Source organism: Chelon labrosus (assembly GCF_963514085.1).
Source record: "Chelon labrosus genome assembly, chromosome: 11".
Lineage (NCBI taxonomy): Eukaryota > Metazoa > Chordata > Actinopteri > Mugiliformes > Mugilidae > Chelon > Chelon labrosus.
The window spans coordinates 17776692-17794791 of record NC_140344.1 but is presented as its reverse complement, the minus strand read 5'-3'; the positions used below and the strand labels follow the sequence as shown (position 1 = coordinate 17794791).

At 40.2% G+C, this 18100-nt stretch overlaps 1 protein-coding gene across 1 annotated transcript in view; it reads left to right on the top strand.

The window, feature by feature from the left end:
• Positions 1–1880: 1880 nt before the first annotated feature.
• Positions 1881–18100, top strand: part of shank3a (SH3 and multiple ankyrin repeat domains 3a) — a gene marked incomplete at its 3' end in the record, with an annotated part of 136045 nt that continues 119825 nt past the window's right edge. The window contains exon 1 of the mRNA XM_084555486.1: positions 1881–2455. Coding sequence (XP_084411612.1) covers positions 2147–2455 — 309 coding nt within the window. The 5' untranslated portion in view covers positions 1881–2146. The remainder of the gene's footprint in view (positions 2456–18100) is intronic.

The window sequence follows — 18100 nt, the reverse complement described above, 5'->3', positions numbered from 1 at the left end:
CTTCACTCATGAAACGCTACCTGTTAACTCCTTGCTTGTAACGAAAATAGCAGTTCTTTAGTTTGTATTTCCCGTTCTTTTTTATCAGCATTGTATTGTAGGATTACCACAACGCAGCAAGCGAGTTTTGCCTTTTCGCCTCAGACAGACAGCTTCTCATGGCCGTTTTTAATTTTGCTCTGAAGGGTGATCTACTGAAATGCTGCCACACTGGAGACTGGCGTTATCAGCACCACTTCAGCTAGAGTTTTGAAGTTAGCGAACATTTCGCCCAGGGAAGGGATCAGAATTTGGCAAGTCTCTCTGAATGTGGTATTTCCCAATCCTGCAAGCACTTGCTTCACGGGCAAATCTTGTAGTACCGTAGAGAGCTACATCTTTCATCGACCTGTAGTGGTATGGGCGTGTTCTAAGGTGTTAACATTTCTTTCTCAAAATTAGCAAAGAGACAAACCACCAATATTAGGAACACCTTTTATTGCGTTGCATCCTCAGTGTTCTAATGTGTCACAGTGACAGATCTGTTCTGTTCTGTTCTGTTCTGTCACAGGCTGAGTCAATGATGTGGAGATCAGAGCTATGTGGAGGTGACACCGTTTCTTGCAGGACTGCTTGTTCTTCGCTGAAGGTATTTCTTAATCATTCTGGCTGCATGTTTGGGGTTGTTGTGATTCAATTTAGAGCCAATCGATCTCCTTTCTCCTAGTATTGCTTGATGGATAAGAATTTGACAACTGAACTGCCTAAAATGTTTGCACACTAGTTTCCCACATCACTGCTTGCTTTCTTCGCTTTCTAATTCGAGTGCTCGCTTTAAACTCCACCTAATAAGAAAATGCTGTCTTGGGGCAGTTGGGTTCGCTTGACAAGGGTGGCAGCTGCCACTGAGAACACAATGGAGCATAGCACTGACTTAAGATCACAATTAATAATTTACAGGCCTGCCACAAATGTTTTATGGCACATTTCCATTGCATGAGAATCTCACTTGTTCACATGGGGGCTGTGTAACGGGCAATATTCAAGCCTTCAAGTATTTGTCTTTCACACCACAAAAAGGTCATGTACTAATCTCCTTTGATAAGCATTTCTACTGTTCTGTGTTCCACAGAATGATATAGCATGAATTGAATAAGCCATTGCCTTAAGCGTTTTGTTTGGTCAATGTGAAAACATCAATGTTTTCTCACATTCAAGAAACTCCCAAGTTTCAAATCACTTTGGGAGATATCAGTGAAAATGCATTTCAGATTAACATTGTTGTTTTAGTCCTTATTCACAGTCCCAGTCTCAGACATAATGAAAATAAAAAAACAGCCCCTCCATGAAAAAAAAAAAAAAAAAAAAAAAACTCCCACAGAAACCTTGCCTACATCTGTGTACAGTTTGTTCTGCGTGTCACTGTTTTACCAGTGATCAGCCACACCCCCTACAGATAAAATGAAGCATGAAGGCCAAAGCCTGACCTGCATCGATCCGAACAAACACCACCCTCCGACACACACAGCGCTCGTGTTGTCCTAATGTTGGTACACTAACGCATGGGCAGCAGTGTGTGACAGCGGCAGTGTCACATTAAGAGCACTGCAACGTTGGTCATAGTCGCATTAATTGGTAATGGTGCTGCCATCAAAACATTAACGCGACTACATTTAACATGGCAGATCCACTCTTATCCAAGCTTATTGTCTTCAGTATTTAGTTAATATATTTTGTTTTATTTAAAGAAAGAATGTTCCGCTTTCCATGGCTAATTGTTCTGGGATAATCGCTTGTGTAAATCAGAGTTAAATTATTTTAGAACCATTTTTTGAATATATTCCCTCCAGTCATGCTTGATCTTTACATTTCTTCTTAGTTTTAGTTTCAAGTTCCCTTGGTACTTATCTTCTCTTTGTGTTTTTACCCTCCATCTCTCCGTATTCTCCTGTTACCCCCTCCTCTTTGCCCATTCCCTCTCTGTCACCCTCCTTCCCTGCCTCTCTCTCTCCCTCCCTCTTTTTTTCTCTCCCAGGCGAGTGATGCATGCTGCAAACAGTGTGCGCGTGTAGTGTGAGCGAGAGCCCTCGGTGTATGCTTGGGTGTGCGTGTGAGTGTGTGTGGAGAGAGAGAGAGAGAGACAGAGACCGAGCCCCTAACACGGAGCATGCCTCTGCGTCCGGCAGCCGGCAAACATGAGCCACCCAGCCCTCCACGGCAGGACCAGCAGCAGCATCACACACACACACACTCACACACATTCACACACCCTTACACACACGCAGCAAACGGCAGCCAGGGGGCCAGCGCTGACAGCAGCAGCTCCCGGGAAGAGGACAGCGGTGTTTCCGTTCCTCAGAGTGTTTCAGCTTTCCGTCCCGGTGCAGAGCGTAGCCACAGTGCAAGAGCACCCATGGAGGAGCCAACAGGCAACACTGTGGTCATCCGCATTGGAATCCCAGACCTACAGCAGACGGTAAGAGCTTGTTCTGTAGCTGCTGCTGAAGAGAGTATAAAAGAGAGGGAAGCTGCCTCTCCCCCTTCGTCTCTGACTTGGCTGTTCGCTTTATGGTTTCTTTTTTTTTTATTTCTCTCAAATATCTTCTGATTCTCTCCTTTTTGTTCTTTCTTTTTCATCCATTCTCCATCCTATCCTCCTCTTTCTCCCTTGCCTTGTCTTTTTGTTTCTGGTATGCACACTTAGTGGCTGTGTTTGCTCGCTGGCTTCTGGGGGTTCCACTCTGCCCCGCCTATTCCACTGATGTCTCGCTAATAAATCTACCTCTTCATTAACTGGGCTTCAGCTGACTTTGACAACTGGCCACTTAGGGTGAGAGAGTGAGGAGGAGGGATAGGAGAGGGAGAGGAAGAGAAAGGCGTCGGGAATAGTTGAAGCCTAATCCACAGGAAGACACAGAGTAGAGAATCACGAGTTAGATGTACCTAAACTGTGAAACTTCACCCCAACCTGTCTCTTTATTGCTGCTGTTGCTCGGTGCACAGGCAGAATATCAGGTCCAACCCTACATTCTTTTTAATAAAGCAGCAGTTCCTCTCAAGACGTAGCCTGTGGCTGTGTAGTATTGCAGCCACTGAAAAAATGCAGAACCATTAGGTTGTAGCAGTGATTGTTTCTTTCCTTTATTTCTCCAGTTTTAGTATACAGACTGCCCTCTTCACACAACACCGTGACCAGGTGTGTCTGTGTCAGTATGTGATTGCAGCAGAAGAGGGTAGGATACTTAACTCTCTGCTGTTTTGATTCAGATGGGTACTGCAACATCTGTTGAGTAAGTGTTTGGAGAGACATTCTTAATGAATAGTCTTTTAGCAAGTACACATTTCACTCTTTGCTGTAAAAAAAATAAGGCCATAGGTCTCTTTAAAATGTCCTTTAGTAGTTACAGGTTAAAATAATGATGTGCTGAAACTGATTGCCTGGAATTGCACATAAACATTTTGCCTTTTATTGGCCGTAGAGTAAAATAAAGTGCTCAGTTCAACATATCCTGACCTCACATGCTCCTTCTCCTTGTCTCAATAGCATGCTTAGGATCACACCATTAAAGAGACACCATGTGACAGTTTCTATGGTTTAGCACATTAAGCTTTTCATTACAAGTGTGCCTCAGTGTCAACACTCATCTACTCTCCTTTGCTGCTCTTACGTTACTTACCACTGGAGACATAATCTACTGATGATAGAACACAATGCCTATTAAACCATTATGGCCGGTCACTGCATACTCAAGCTCAGGTGCTAAGTTGGCTTTTTGTAGGCGGTTTAATTCTTTCTCCAGATGTTGATAGCAAATGCTAGAGTCTGGCTTTGTGTGTGTTATTGTTGATTGCTTCATTGTTGTTGGCTGAAATGACCCATTGTATCTTAGCGAGGCTCCGGCACTGCATGCCAAGAATAAAGACAGGAAATAAAAGGAGGGCAGTTGAAAAGAAAGCAGAGAATTCCCCAAAGGTGCTGCAGAATAGCTGTCTGTGAACAAAAATGTGTTTTTCAGTCGAGCTCAAACACACGAACACATGCACAAACACACAGACGCAAAAGCATGCATTTAGGAATGCACGTGTATATCATATAGAGAGACAAAAAGACTCACTGTATGAATGCACACAAGCACATGCTTTCACATGAATGCGCTCGCAAACATGCACACATGCCCATAAGTCGTCCTCCCACTGCCAGAGGACTTACCTTAATGTGCTTACGTAATGTGCAGATGCTCAACAGATCATCAGTTTCACTTTCAAGGAGTCACGGTTTGACTGCAGTCTTATTCTTTTGTATATAGTCACATATGGTGTGATGGAAAGACAAACACTGAGACTGTTTGAAAGTCTGACAGACAAACATGGAGGCAGCTGACAGATGGGAAGATTCTTACTATCTGAATCTTTTATGGAGCAGTCAGAAGTGACTTGTGTGTACTCTGAGTGAGCAGGAGATTACATGAGAATAGTCTGCCTAAAGTAGGATTACACATCTCCTGCTGTGTTTCAAGCCTGGATCAGGAGAAGGAAGCACCGTGGAAAGATCATGCCGAGCATCACTTTCCCTTTTTTAGCAATAAGGAAGGGAGGATGCAAGCCCCATTTAATAAAATCCAAACCATAAAATATGTAATGTGGTGTAACCCTCACACCCTATTATCTCTACCTTGCTATGTTGAGTTGCCAGTATTTTTGTTGCCTAATTAGTCTGAAGCATTAGTGTTGCAGTTCTTGGCTGTGAAATGATCTTAAGGTGAGCCACTGAAGAGGAATAAACACCAACGGCTTCATGAATTGGCATACCTGAAATTAGTTATACAGTTGAACAGGACGGGACAGCTGATTTAGCCTAATCTTGAGTCCATAATTATATAAAAGTGTTGCTTGGTCCTGAGGTCAACTTTAACAAAGTAGCGTATCTTTGGATTAGGAGTTTGCATTTGCAATCCATACTGCAAGTTTGTGAGTGTTGGGCAGATTATTTGTAAAGACTTTGCTCGTTCAGATCATAGATATAATTTCTCATTCATCATATCCAGCTCCTCCAAAACTCTTATTTCTATGACTGGAGGAAATAAAATATGACACCCAATATTACTAATGGGTATCATTCATCTCTCAACAGAGAAGAAGGAGACAGACGTAAATGGTCTGCCCCACCACTGTGTTACCTGATTATACCATATTCTCCATAGATTCTCTCGTTGCATCTTTCAGTGTATTCTCTCTCTTGTATTCACAAAATTTACTTTCACACATAAGACAGGTCTACAAAAGACCTTTGAGTTTAAGAGTCATGTGCTGTGTGCTTACCGTTTACCCATTTTAATGTCTCTTATTGGGAGAAAACAACAAATGGATGGCCTGGAGGATTTAACCCTTATTATGTTCATATTTTCCTGAGCTCAGCTCTCACATATTTTGGTGTGGGATTCAGTATATCTGCCCTGTATTCATTCCTTTGCCCTTTGCACTCTGGCACCATTGGCTTTTTGGCCATTGACATTGTTTTTGGTAATCTGCCACATCTTCCGTCTGCCAGTGTTAGAGTGTGCATTGGGTTTCTAAGGTAGCCCTTGTGCTGTGCAAACATTCCCCCCGTCTGCTGCTGTCTTGAGACATTGTGTGAGTAGTTTACTATATGCTCCATGTTTCATTCAGGACACTGGCTTTGACGCGTGTTATGTTGATGAGTTTTAAAGGACCTTTACGTAACAAACTACTCAACTAGAGTGAAAATACATGTGATCCTGCAAGCGTGGCACATTGACGTCGCCTAGTACTACTGTGACTAAAGGATGTAGGATTGTTGCGATTCGTGTCAGCATTTTATTATCAGGCTCTCAATGTACAGTTTAGATTTAGTTTGCAGCTTTGAAATGTAAAATGGCAGTTTTTGCTGGAGTTTTTCCACTCTGGCCTAGTGATAAGCACAAGGAGACGTATTGTATTTCTTTAAGCATAGAGCCCAAGGTTGTTTAATTGTGAAGCTGTTACTATCTGAATCAAGGGACTTTTTTTTCTTTCAGTTGGAAATTAAAAAAGAAAAAAAGAATACTGTTTTTGATGTGGTGTTGGAAGGTATCTAAACTAGCTAGTTAAAATGTTTCTTCCCTGGTTTCTCTATTTTGCTACCGAGTCTGACACAGTTGGGTTTTATGTGATGGCCTCGAATCTTCTTCTAGGCATTAAATTGACAGTTGAGTGCTGTTCTTACTTACCCCGTTCTCAGGTTCTAACCATCCTGATTCCAGTACCTGCTGTGTAGCCTTCAGGTTGTTCAGTCCCTTTGGCCCCAATTATCCTTTCCTATTTTCATCAGTCTGGATGACAATGTGGTGGTGTTGTTATGTGTTAGCAAGTCAGAGTGGGAGCCATTAGTAGCTGGTTCATCTGTGCAGCTAGTGTGGCTGTTTGCTAGATTGATTAACTGGTTGACTGGTATGCAAAGCCAATATTTCAGTGACTGAAAAAAAATACAGTTTCTTCATTTACTTTGATAAACAACCTTACGAATTGATTTACAACAGTCCAAATGCGAACAGCGGCGTTAATGGGTAGCTAGAGCTCAATTCTTAAACTGTAATAATCAATACATGAACATCAGGTCAATTCACTGCCTCAGTTACTGCATCTATCAGACTGCTATCAAGGAGTAGTAGTAGAAAGTACGATGACGTTGTCCCTCAGTAAATGAGTAACTTAAGAAATTCTTACCTGATTGACTGTTTATGTCAAATTATGCAATAAAAAATTCAGTAAAAAATGGAAAATCAGCAATAACTGGTCTTGTCCACTGGGGCAACAGAAGCAAGTCATGAGGTAACAGAAAAAACTTGTTGGCTAAAACTTGCTTAAGTGCAGTTTAATCAATTCATTCATTCATTCATTCATTCATCTTCTGTAACCGCTTGTTCCTGTTAAGGGTCGCGGGGTCTGCTGGAGCCTATCCCACCTGTCATCGGGCGAGAGGCGGGGTACACCCTGGACAGGTCGCCAGTCTATCGCAGGGCTAACACAGAGAGACAGACAACCATTCACACTCACATGCACACCTACGGCCAATTTAGAATCACCAATTAACCTAATGAGCATGTCTTTGGACAGTGTGAGGTGTACCCGGAGAGAACCCACACAGACACAGGGAGAACATGCAAACTTAATCAGTTCATGCGCAAATGCATTATTAATTTGGAGTTGTGTTTTGGGCAGCCTTGCAAATGTAAGTCCAATATTCACTCCGGGCTTTACCAATACCAGAGGGAAATATTTTACTCTGGAGTTACTAAAGGCACCACTACTATATTCACCAACTAGTGAACTAGTGTTTCTGTTTACTTTTAGAACGTGGTCAGGTGACGTACTGAGAGTTCACCGGAGCTTGTTTGAACTGAAAAGAGCTTCAGCCAAACAGATCTAAGTAAGAATGAACCAAAACAACAAGAGAGGCAGGAGAGCCTATCAGTAATGTAAAAAATAGTGTAAAGTCCCATTTAACTGAGGCTTTCTCACTACAGCTATCCACGTTTTAATGTTGTCACATTGATTATTTCCCATTGCGGTTCATTCACAGTGTATCAAATAACTACGCTTTTATAATGTGGGCTTTAAATAGAATGGTCAGGGGTTGAATCTGCACTCAGTGCTCCAAGAAAATGAAATAACTCTCGTATTTTATTGCATATCTTTTAAACTTTGATGGATAATAATGAACGCGTTTAGGAAATGTCATGGACTGGCGAAAGTGAAAATCGAATTGCAAAGGAAACTCCAAACATCACTGCAGTGGCTGCAGTGTTCATTTATTAGGCATACTGAGCTGACTAAGCTTAATTATGCATGGACACATTGCATTTTTTTCCTCTAAACACGAAGCAAAATCCAGTTCTATCGAAACTTTCTATAAGCAGGAGGTCCAAGGCAAACAGGGACTCGTGTATTGTCTGGATTCCTGCTGAATGGATGATGACGAGCTCCTACTATGGGAGAATGTAGTGGCCTGATTTCAGATCAGTTACTTCTTGTGCATCGGCTGTGTGTTTTTCCCATCGGGGCTCATTTCCCCTATATGTTCTTCTAATACTATTCAGTTTCAACCTTTTTCTTGTCATATTATTGTGCTGCAGCCTCCATTGCAGTGTAGCTGGTATTGTACTGTGGAGATCAGACCATTTATCTTTTTGTCCACTGCTTCTGTGGTACTGTGCGTTTTCAAGGCCTGGCTGCCAACATTGTGGAGCTATTGTTTAGCAGGGCCCCTGGTATCAATATCCCTATACGTCTTCAGCAGCCAGGAGTTAGGAGTTATGTCTCATATGTTTATTTCTTTCCTAACTGATTGGTATGGTGGTAACAGGGTTTGTCACATCTACTCAAATTATTTCAAGTTTTTGAATGCATGAGTCTATGCTTAAATATTGCATCAGTTACTGTTTTAATTAGTTTATGATGCTAATAAACTATGATTCTGTTATCTGCATTTGGACAGCTGGTTTGTTTTAATAACTCATATTTGTGGCACCAGTCAAAAGTTTGAACCCATCTTCAAAAAAAAATTGTAAACACGATATATTTTATTTGATACAGTAAGTGTGTTGTGTACAGGTAGATTTGGTATAGAGCAAATAGCTTTACTCAAGTACTCTAGTAATGCCATATTATGGTAGATTTGCTAAACTGGATAAGGAGAGTCCATCATTACTTTAAGACATGAAAGTCAGTCATACCAGAACATTTCTTAAAAAGTTTTTTAAAAGCGCAGTGTCAAAAGCCATCAAGTGTTGTCTTGAAAGCAGTTCTCGGGAGAACCGGCTCTGCAGCAGAAAGAACATAAGTTCAGAAGACTTTGCCTCTGAAATCGAAAATTAACAGTACTTGAGATGATAGAGGCCACATCAGTCCCTCTCACAGTTCAAGTAGCAAACCTTAACTTTAATGGTATGGAGGAGACTAGACCTCTGTGGCCTAATTGCTGCAAAGAAATCACTGTTGAGACGGATTATAAGAAGAAAACTGCTTTTCTCAAGAAACACAAGGAATCAAACTACTCTGGTCAGATGAGGGCAAATGTCGAATCTTGGGGAGTAGGGGGCATATTTGTCTGCGACACTGTTGGGGATTTATTTATTGAACTCAAGGCAACACTTAACCAGCATGGCTACCACAACATTCTGCAGCAACAAGCTGTCCCACCGGGTTGGCGCTTAGTGGGATCATCATTGACAATCGTTGACCAAACAGATCTTTAGGCTATGTATAGATCACACAGTGGAGGAAAAGCTGCTGACACGTGCTCAGCGTATGTAGGAACCCCTTCATTACTTTTGGTGAAGCTCCAGGCGAAAACCTCATGAATCTGGTTGAGAAAAATAAAGAGTGTGCAAAGCCATTATCAAAGCAAAAGGTGGTTACTTGAGTCTATCCAGATTTTTGATATTTTCTTTTAATCTTTTAACCTCTTTATGTTTGCCTCCGCTCTACATTTTACCTTCTTTTACCTTCATGTCTTCATCTTCTTTCTTATGCAACAGTTTGAAGATTGTTATGAATACACTCACATAGAGATTGATATGTACAATATCAGTGATTGGTGGTCTTTTTTTTTTTTGAGAAAGTCAATTGCATTGCTATTTTTGGCTTCATTCACAGCAGCAGGGCCACAAGATGTAGATACTCCTACCTCCATCTGGTCACAACATCCATCAAGGGAGAGCGAGAGAGATGACCCTGTGCATCTCCCTTATTCTCATTTCACTTCCCATTGATCCCTCTTCCACTCCTGCTCTCCTCCATCTGTCCACAAGCTACAGATAAAGCAGAGAGAGGGAAAAGATGTTAACCTTAATGTTTTTCTGGGATATCTGAGAGCAAGATGGGTGAAACAAGAATGTGTTTTTGAGATCAGCTGTAACAAACCACATTTTGTTCCAGCACCAGTGTGACCCACTTCCCAGTTGTAAACTTTTCTAGTTATACGGAAGGTTATTGCTAAGTCTTTTGTATAAGGACAAAGGAGGCGAGTCACTCATACATGTGTATGCAGTTCAAATTTTTTAAAATTGCAAGTCGGCACTGCTTTGAAATTCACAAAATCAGGCTTTGTGCAGTCACGTGGTACCTCCATGTTAAAGGTTTAAATGAAACTCATTGCTCAGCAACTGATGGACTAAGTATGTAAATATAGGAAAGGACTGAAATGTTTCTAATGTGTTTTAACTGATTACATCTATTTTAAACAACAAACTTAACAATCTCCACTCCTACCTTCATGCTACAGTCTTGGATTGAAAAGATAGAGGAACAAACTTGGGGATTTGGATGTAACAAGATCATCAGAATAAATGCAGTTTGGTTTTGGGACAGTGTATCATGATACTAATACATTTAAAAGAAAGAAAACAATTACTCAGATAACTGTAAATAAAGCCAGGCTGTCATATGGTTCAAACGTCACTGCAAAAAAAAAAAAGAAAAATGTAATGGTGCTTTTGACAAGGAGTTTACTGAATCTGTATTTATATACAGATCTCTTCATAATCAACAAATGGAGTCCTCGCTCTTGATCCGTGAGCATTTTCTCCCTTTCTTCACTAAGAAAATCACTGACATTTAACTCCAGCTTGGTCACAACACCTCTGATTCAGCTTTTCTCTGCATGCTTTCGGTGCCTTTCCCAGCCGTGGTGGCCCTTGCGTTGTGCACTTTAAAAGACTGCCAAACTAAAGCCTTTGTAAAATTCTTTAGATGTCATGCCTGCCAGAAAATATTACAGTAAAGGAAAATCTTTAAGTTTCATCTAATGCTGGTTTGATTTTTACTGACACAGGGGATCATAGGATCACCTCTAAAAGTGGGTTGTCGGGGCTCTTTTGTCACTAGCACGCTGTAAAACATTGCAGCCCCATTAAGTTATGTGACCGTTTTTCTTCTCTTTATCTCCAATAGTCATGACAAGGTTTTGATATTGAACCTTTGAAACAAGGCTTGGTATTACAACCAGCAAAAATTTAGGTACTTAAAATGGCAGTTGATATGAATTTAGTTAAATTGATCTTAACTTGTGAATAGTTTTATAAAGTTGAAATAGTGAGTTCATTTGACAAGGTAAAATGAGTTTTCTTCAATGGATAAAGCAACCTAGTAAGTTGGTTTAGCTTGATGCTTTGAGTTAAATGATCATTAGTTATAACTTTTTTGAGGTGACACAGAGGTTTACTTCAGGTTGAGTTTACTCACATTTTTATAGCAACTTTTGTTTCTAAGTTGTACTGACTTGAAATGTTTTACAGTGCACAAACTAACAGCATATCTTTACTTTTTAATTTCATTATTCTATTGATATAATTACACAGTCAAATTTTATGGTTATGTAATGCACTTTCTAACTTTGTTTTAAAAATGCTGTACGGACAAAGTCTATTATTTTATCTTAGTCTTATTTATAAGCGTTCCTTAGAGGATAGCTAATTCTCATTTAACTCTGTGATTGGTTTATCGATCTGCTCACCTTTTGGGTTAACTTCATTACGTAGCCTCTGTTTTTTTGTCCTTTCCTATTTTCCTTTATTTTTTCTGTCTTTGTTTTCCTCCCATCTTTCGCTGAGTCTAGCCTGAGAGAAACCTGGGAATATCTGAGACGTTAATATCAGTCAGACTGACCTTTTGTTACAGGTCTGGTCCAGATATTAATTGTGTTTGCAGAGGGAGGACACCTCTCTCCATTGTAATATTACATCTATAACCACAAAGGAGAGGACGGTAGATTTTAATATGTGATTTCTTCTTTTAACCATTTGTCAGCTGCATCTCCAGCCCAAGTCAAAGCCACCTAATTGAGAAGTATTTTATGACACTTCAGTTGACTATTCTTTTAAAATCACACTGTATACAGTAGCAATGTCTGTTGAAGACGGTTAGAACATAAATCTTCAACTCACTACACTAATATGCTACCCTACGCTCTACTTTGCTGCCATTGGGAAAAGAAGACCTTCCTGGCAATATACACTCTTCCATTAGCCTGCACTACAATAGCGGTTGGCTACATTCCACTTAATAGCAAGTTGAGACCATTTCTATTGTTTTAAACGTAGTGAACCTCTAAGCTCCAGGTCGTTATTTTTAATTATTTCTGAAAACTAATTACAAAACTAATTAATTTTATTGGGTCGACTTTGATGCTTCTGCTGGATTTGACGGACGTATGTGGCGCCGGGCTGCAGTGAGTGAGAGGAGACTTTTTGAATTGTTCCAAGTGAGTTTCTTGTTATAGTGATGGCATTCATCTCGGTGTATGAGACATCTGTCTGCGATTGAACGTCCTGTTTTATTGCGTATCCGTATAATGTTGATGATAATGTCTACAGCAGTGGCGTCATAACGATCGTACTGAGAGGTGTTTTGTATAAGTTGGGGGTTAATGGAAGGCCTAGGTGGAAAATGCACGGCCTGCCACTGGAACTGAATCATGCCCACAAGTCGTATCATGGTTTTAAACTATGCTGAGCCACATTTATGATCTTAACCACGTTCATGTTAAGGCACAGAAGTTTGGTATTTTGTTTTAATGCAGTGCTACAATTTTCTTGAGATGTTGTACATAATGTTGGCATTCCCACTGGAACTGCCTGCTTCTTCAGCTTAACTTGGTTTCCTGGATGCACAGTGTGCACTGCAGGTTGTAATTAGTCCCATTTTATGGAACAGCTTGATAAACCACACTAGGGCTTTTTTAAAAAATGAGAGACACATTTAACTTAATATGCATAGGTTTATTGTGAGCTGAAACTTGTACTTTATATGTATCTTAAATGCTTGTGTGTAAATGTGTGTGTCCTTAAGTGGTTGTGTATCTGTGTCTCACTGGTGGCTGACGTTAACTGTAAGTCTTGTTGGCACATTCAGTCTCGGCTGTCAACAGTAATGGAAAAGAAGACTTTAATCTAAATTTGTTGTGTGTGCTGGTGTGTTTATGCATGCATAAAGGCACATGGTGTCTGATGTAGACAGATGGGATGTGGAAGGGTTATAAAGAGAGAACCTGCCCTTCACTTCTGACAAATGTAAATATACCTATTTAGTCAAGCAATTCAGAATGTATGAGAGGACCTCTCCTGTATTTGTGACATTTTCTTTTGATTCATTTTTATAACTTGGTAAACTTTCATCCTCTACCCTGCAGTCATCTTTTTTGCTGCATAGGATTAAGTGTGTGTGTGTGTGCGCACATCTGTGTGCAGAATTGTGTGTGCACCTGTTCAGTAATTATTCAAGATTGATTATTCAAGTGCTTCCTGTGGCCAGTGTGAGTCGTGGCTGAGCAATCCCACCTGTGGTGCAATATGTGTGTTTATGTCGTGATTTGGTGCTGCATGGGTGAACATGTCACTGTAGCGCCACGTTCTGTCTGTGTGTGTGATGCAGTGACGTGAATTCTAATCATCACTAAACTGCAAAACTGAAAGGTAGCAACATAAACATGAGTACACACTCGCATAGCTCACACTGCAGCTGAATAAACAGCCCAGCAGTAAATTCTGTCTTTATTAAGGAATGCTGAGCTTCTGTTGAAGCTGTTTTAGAGACCATATTGAACTTGTCCATCTCATTGGTATAGTCTGGAGTATATTACTTTTTTGGCTAGATCCACCTTATGAATGCAAAATATTGCCATTGTGCACTATGGTGGGTGAATATTTGTGTGCCGTATATAAGACACTCCCCTGGTGAGCTTTTGCATGCAAACTGATGTAGAGATATCAATTCACTTTGTATTGATTATACTGATGTATTATGAGGCTCTTCCTTTAATCTGGCAGGAACGCATTTTCAGCATGTTAATGGAAATCATTATGTAAAATATCCATTAGTGCATTCAGTTGAAATTTGTCAGACCCACGCCTGAAATAAAATTTCAGTGAGTGAATCCAGGATTGTAAAATCACGCCCACATGCATTAACTATTTATAATGTATATGTAGATTTTTAGAAGGGGGAGGTGAATGGTTACTTTAAGTTGTAACCCTCTTTCATGCAATTATGTCCCTTTTCTCTTTCTTGTTTTGCATGTTTTAATTCTTTCTGTGTCATTACCGGCAGAGATTAAAATATGATGAGTCTGACCTTTAATTCTTTTGCTGTGTTAAATCAGTGACTGACTCAATTATCCAGTGTGGGCTAGACACAGTTGTTCACCTCTCCATGGTGCGGCCATGTGGCCTGTTTTCATCTTAGAGCAGAGAGAAGCATTGCATCATCTCAGCTTCCTTACAAAGAGTGAAATACAGAGTTATTAAAGTGACTCAGATTCTCTGAATGTCTCTTACCAACCCTCTACAAACAAAGTCCTGTGTGTGACCATGGGGACAAAAGAAAACGTGTTCGCCTGGGTAGTGGAACTGGAAGGAAATCATTCTTTAATCAGTCTGGCTTGAGATGTGCCAGTTCATCCTGCCCCATTGCACTGGTTAGTTCTGACAGGAAGAACCACAGTAGTGAGCGTGTTGATATTTCTTTAGGGCTTTAAAGATACAAGGCACTGGCTTGAGACTGTCACAGTCCTGCTGTCATGCCTACTTGGGTCAATACTCAAGGGCACAATAAAAAAAAAAAAAGTAAAGAGATGACAGCTTTTGCCTCTGTCAATTTGTCTAGAAACCACAGGAACAAGCTCATGCTGCTTGGAAAGTGAGAGATGAAGCTGAGAACGTTGTCCACCCAGTGGAGAGAGGGAACGACTCTCATTACCACTGAATCAAGGCCAACACCAATGAACATATCTCTTGGGAACAAAAAAGTTCTTTACAAAATTGACAGCACCAGCTGGGTCACATATTGCCAAAAGAGTGGTGATTCTACAAATTGCCTGTGAGCACATATCAATCAGTCCTTCACATACAGAAACTTTTGAACACCCTTTTCTGAAGTTCTAGGGAAGAAGAGAGAGTCAGGAGCACCTAAAAAAGAAAAAGGTACTCAAAGAACAAAAAAGGAATTGCCCGTGGAGGTGCATGATAATAAGCATCTTTCAAGTTCAAACTTGTTAACCAGGCACCCCCTAACAGAGCCTGCAGAATGTCAGCTGTGCCAAGCATTTGGAAATGAAATATCTTTAGGAGCAGGTTCAGCTGTCTGGGATATACGTAAGTCAAGCCATTACCACTGTGATGTGCGTGACATGATGGCTGTGACATGGATAAAGTGGAAATTGGATGAATAGCACACAAGGGTGTAGCTGTATTACAACAGGTTCAGGTGTCTCTAACCGTTACATTCAAGAATAAAATCTAGCCATACCACAAGAGCTAGCCTTAACTTTTGCTGATAAGCCTTTATAAAACAGATGTTTGTCATATGGTATTGGTGTTTTGTAGGTATAGCTTTATATTAAAATTAACTGTGAAAAAAAATCATGTTTTTGCTTTTATGAATAAAAGAGGCGTTATTAAATCATATGAACTGGCATTGCTACACAAACACACGTGACTAGATACATCTGCCCGTGGCAACACATTTATGTGTGTGTGAAAACCTTTAACTGGCAATCCCTATTGGCCACTTGATAAATTTCAGCAGGTTTCCTTGGTAACCAGCTCGGGTGCAAGTAACCGGCTGATCATTTGCAAATTTAAGGAAACAAAGTAAAGTGGAAAAAAGAAAGCTTGAGAGACGGGATAAATTTGTTCCACGAAACTTAATATCTATAAATTTTAAATAGATTTAGGATATCTCTTCCTTTAAAAGCTGAGTGGGACATGTTTATTAAATGCAAACAGAAGTTGCCTAAGGTGACTTTTAAGCTGAAGGATAGTCATGAAAGAATGCTGAGAAATAAAATGTTGAAAATGCAGTGTGTGTAAGACAGTCTGACAGAAGATTTGTCTTGGAGAGAGCTTCTGAAAATTACATCCGCAACAACACATGTTTCTAGGTTCTGTTCATTTGTGGGTCTATGTGTGATTCACTGTACATTAGACCTTCTTGAAGTTGCCTCCTACCTTTTTCTGTTTATGGCTAGAGCACCTTCTCTGTCTTTGATCCCTTTAGTTCCATCTGTAGTTGTGGTTCTGTGTGGAACAAGTTAGCTTATGCTGTTAATACAGCATCACTGCATAGAAAGGTCGAGAAGCATTTGCAGTCACCGGGTGCTAGTGAGGAAGAATTTGCAGAACAAACAAGGCCAAATGCTGCATTTGAAATGGCTGCCAGTGACCACTGACTAGAGATTACAACCTACACTTCCTCCTCTTAAGTGAATTTAACACATCCTGTATACTTGGTTGATGCTTCATTGCATAATTAGAGGGAAAAAAGTTTAAAGCTTCCTTTGAAAATCACTTGTGGTAACCTGAACAAACCATTACATATGTTACATTATATATACGCATTGCCACTCCTTTACAGTAGTACTTTCTTTCACTCTGTTTTTCTCTCTTCTTCTCCTGTTTTTCTTTATTTTCTATAATGGTTATATAAAGAGAAATATATGCAAGTCATACCACAGAAAAGCTGTAGTGAGTTCTCCAACATTCTTGGAACAACCTACCGGCCAAGCACCTTGAAAGGTTAGTGTGCCAAGGAGAACTGGCACAGTTTTTAAATGTAAGGGTGATCGTACTAAATATCTCTTTTGTACATTGTTGGAGATCTGTTCTGTGGGAAGGGAATTAATTAGTTCTGTATTCATGATATCACTTTAGATCGTTCTCATCTCACTTTCAGAACCTTAAACATTTTCACAGTTGTGCATATAGCCTGATCTTGGGTGGATTTTTTTCATTGGAAGAACTTAATTGTTCAGATATGGTTGATTCCTATTATGTAATTATATTATCTGCAAACAGAGAACAGTGTAAGTTAAATTTTTTGGAAGATTTGAATACATACAATCATGATATTTCTTATGGAAATATTGTTTCCATAACATTTATTTCACATGGACCCATATCAACATTGACCTTATAGCGTACTTCATCAGTATGTTTTTGCAGTTGGTGCAAATATTTAGTCCTTGTAAGTTATAATTACTTCATCGGCACATTATGCGCACAGAACCAGGCAATAAAATCCCTTATTTTCAATGACAGTACTGTTGTACTGTTGCTATAGCATTAAACATAAAACACCAACACACCTTCGCTTTCTGCTCTACTTTCCAGCGTGGACAACGTGCCGCTTCAACACAAATTAAACTCAACTATTCGTATCAAATTGACAGTGTGGATCACGCACCATTGTCCATAATTAGGAAAAGTCCTGCCTCAGCATTTTCTGTGCAAATAGAGTGTGTAGTGTGTGTTCACGCAGTGTCTTTCAAGGTGCCTGAATCTTGATGGGAGCCCATTAATCCGAGTTAATTGAATCAATGCCGTTTTCCCCCCTCTCTCTCCGGGGTATGGGGAGGTAATAGTTCATTTTATATTATGGGATTTGGAGATGTACCGGCGAGTCCACTGTGTATTGACGGACCATAAGCAAGCCTCACGGTTAGTAAGGTTTTTTTTGATGTTTAAATAAGTTCATGGTGTTTAAATAATAATACCCAGTATCAAACTACAAAGCATGAGCACAGATATAGTATGTGATTACTGAAAGGGGTCAGGCTGCCTCATTCAACAACAAATCTGCGTGGATACTGACTTCGACAGACACAAATGGAGACATGTTGTGTTTATATCAGTTTGTCCACAGCCAGATGTGGCCTGATGACGTGTTCAGCAATGTTTCATGCTAGACTTGTTACATGCAGTGACGGGAAACTGAGAAAAAGATGGTTGCTGCCTTTTCACCCCACAATGCCATAACATATACACGTACACATTTCAATATGCTGAATTAAGTGGCTTTTTTAATCTTAAATTTATTCAGTGAGCATTTTAAAATGGTTTATGTTAAGCTTTGTCCACATATAAAGCGGCTCGCTCGTCACCCATCGCTAAGTATTGGACAGTTGGTTATGGACTTTGCAGGCTCTGGTTTCATTCCCTCTTGTGCAGCCTATGAAATGATCAGAACACAAAGCTATCATGACAGAGCTAGCTCTTCTTGCTGTCACAGCTGTTTAATACTCTCATTGCTCCTCATGGGTTCACCTGATACTCTGTGCTGAATTTGGCTG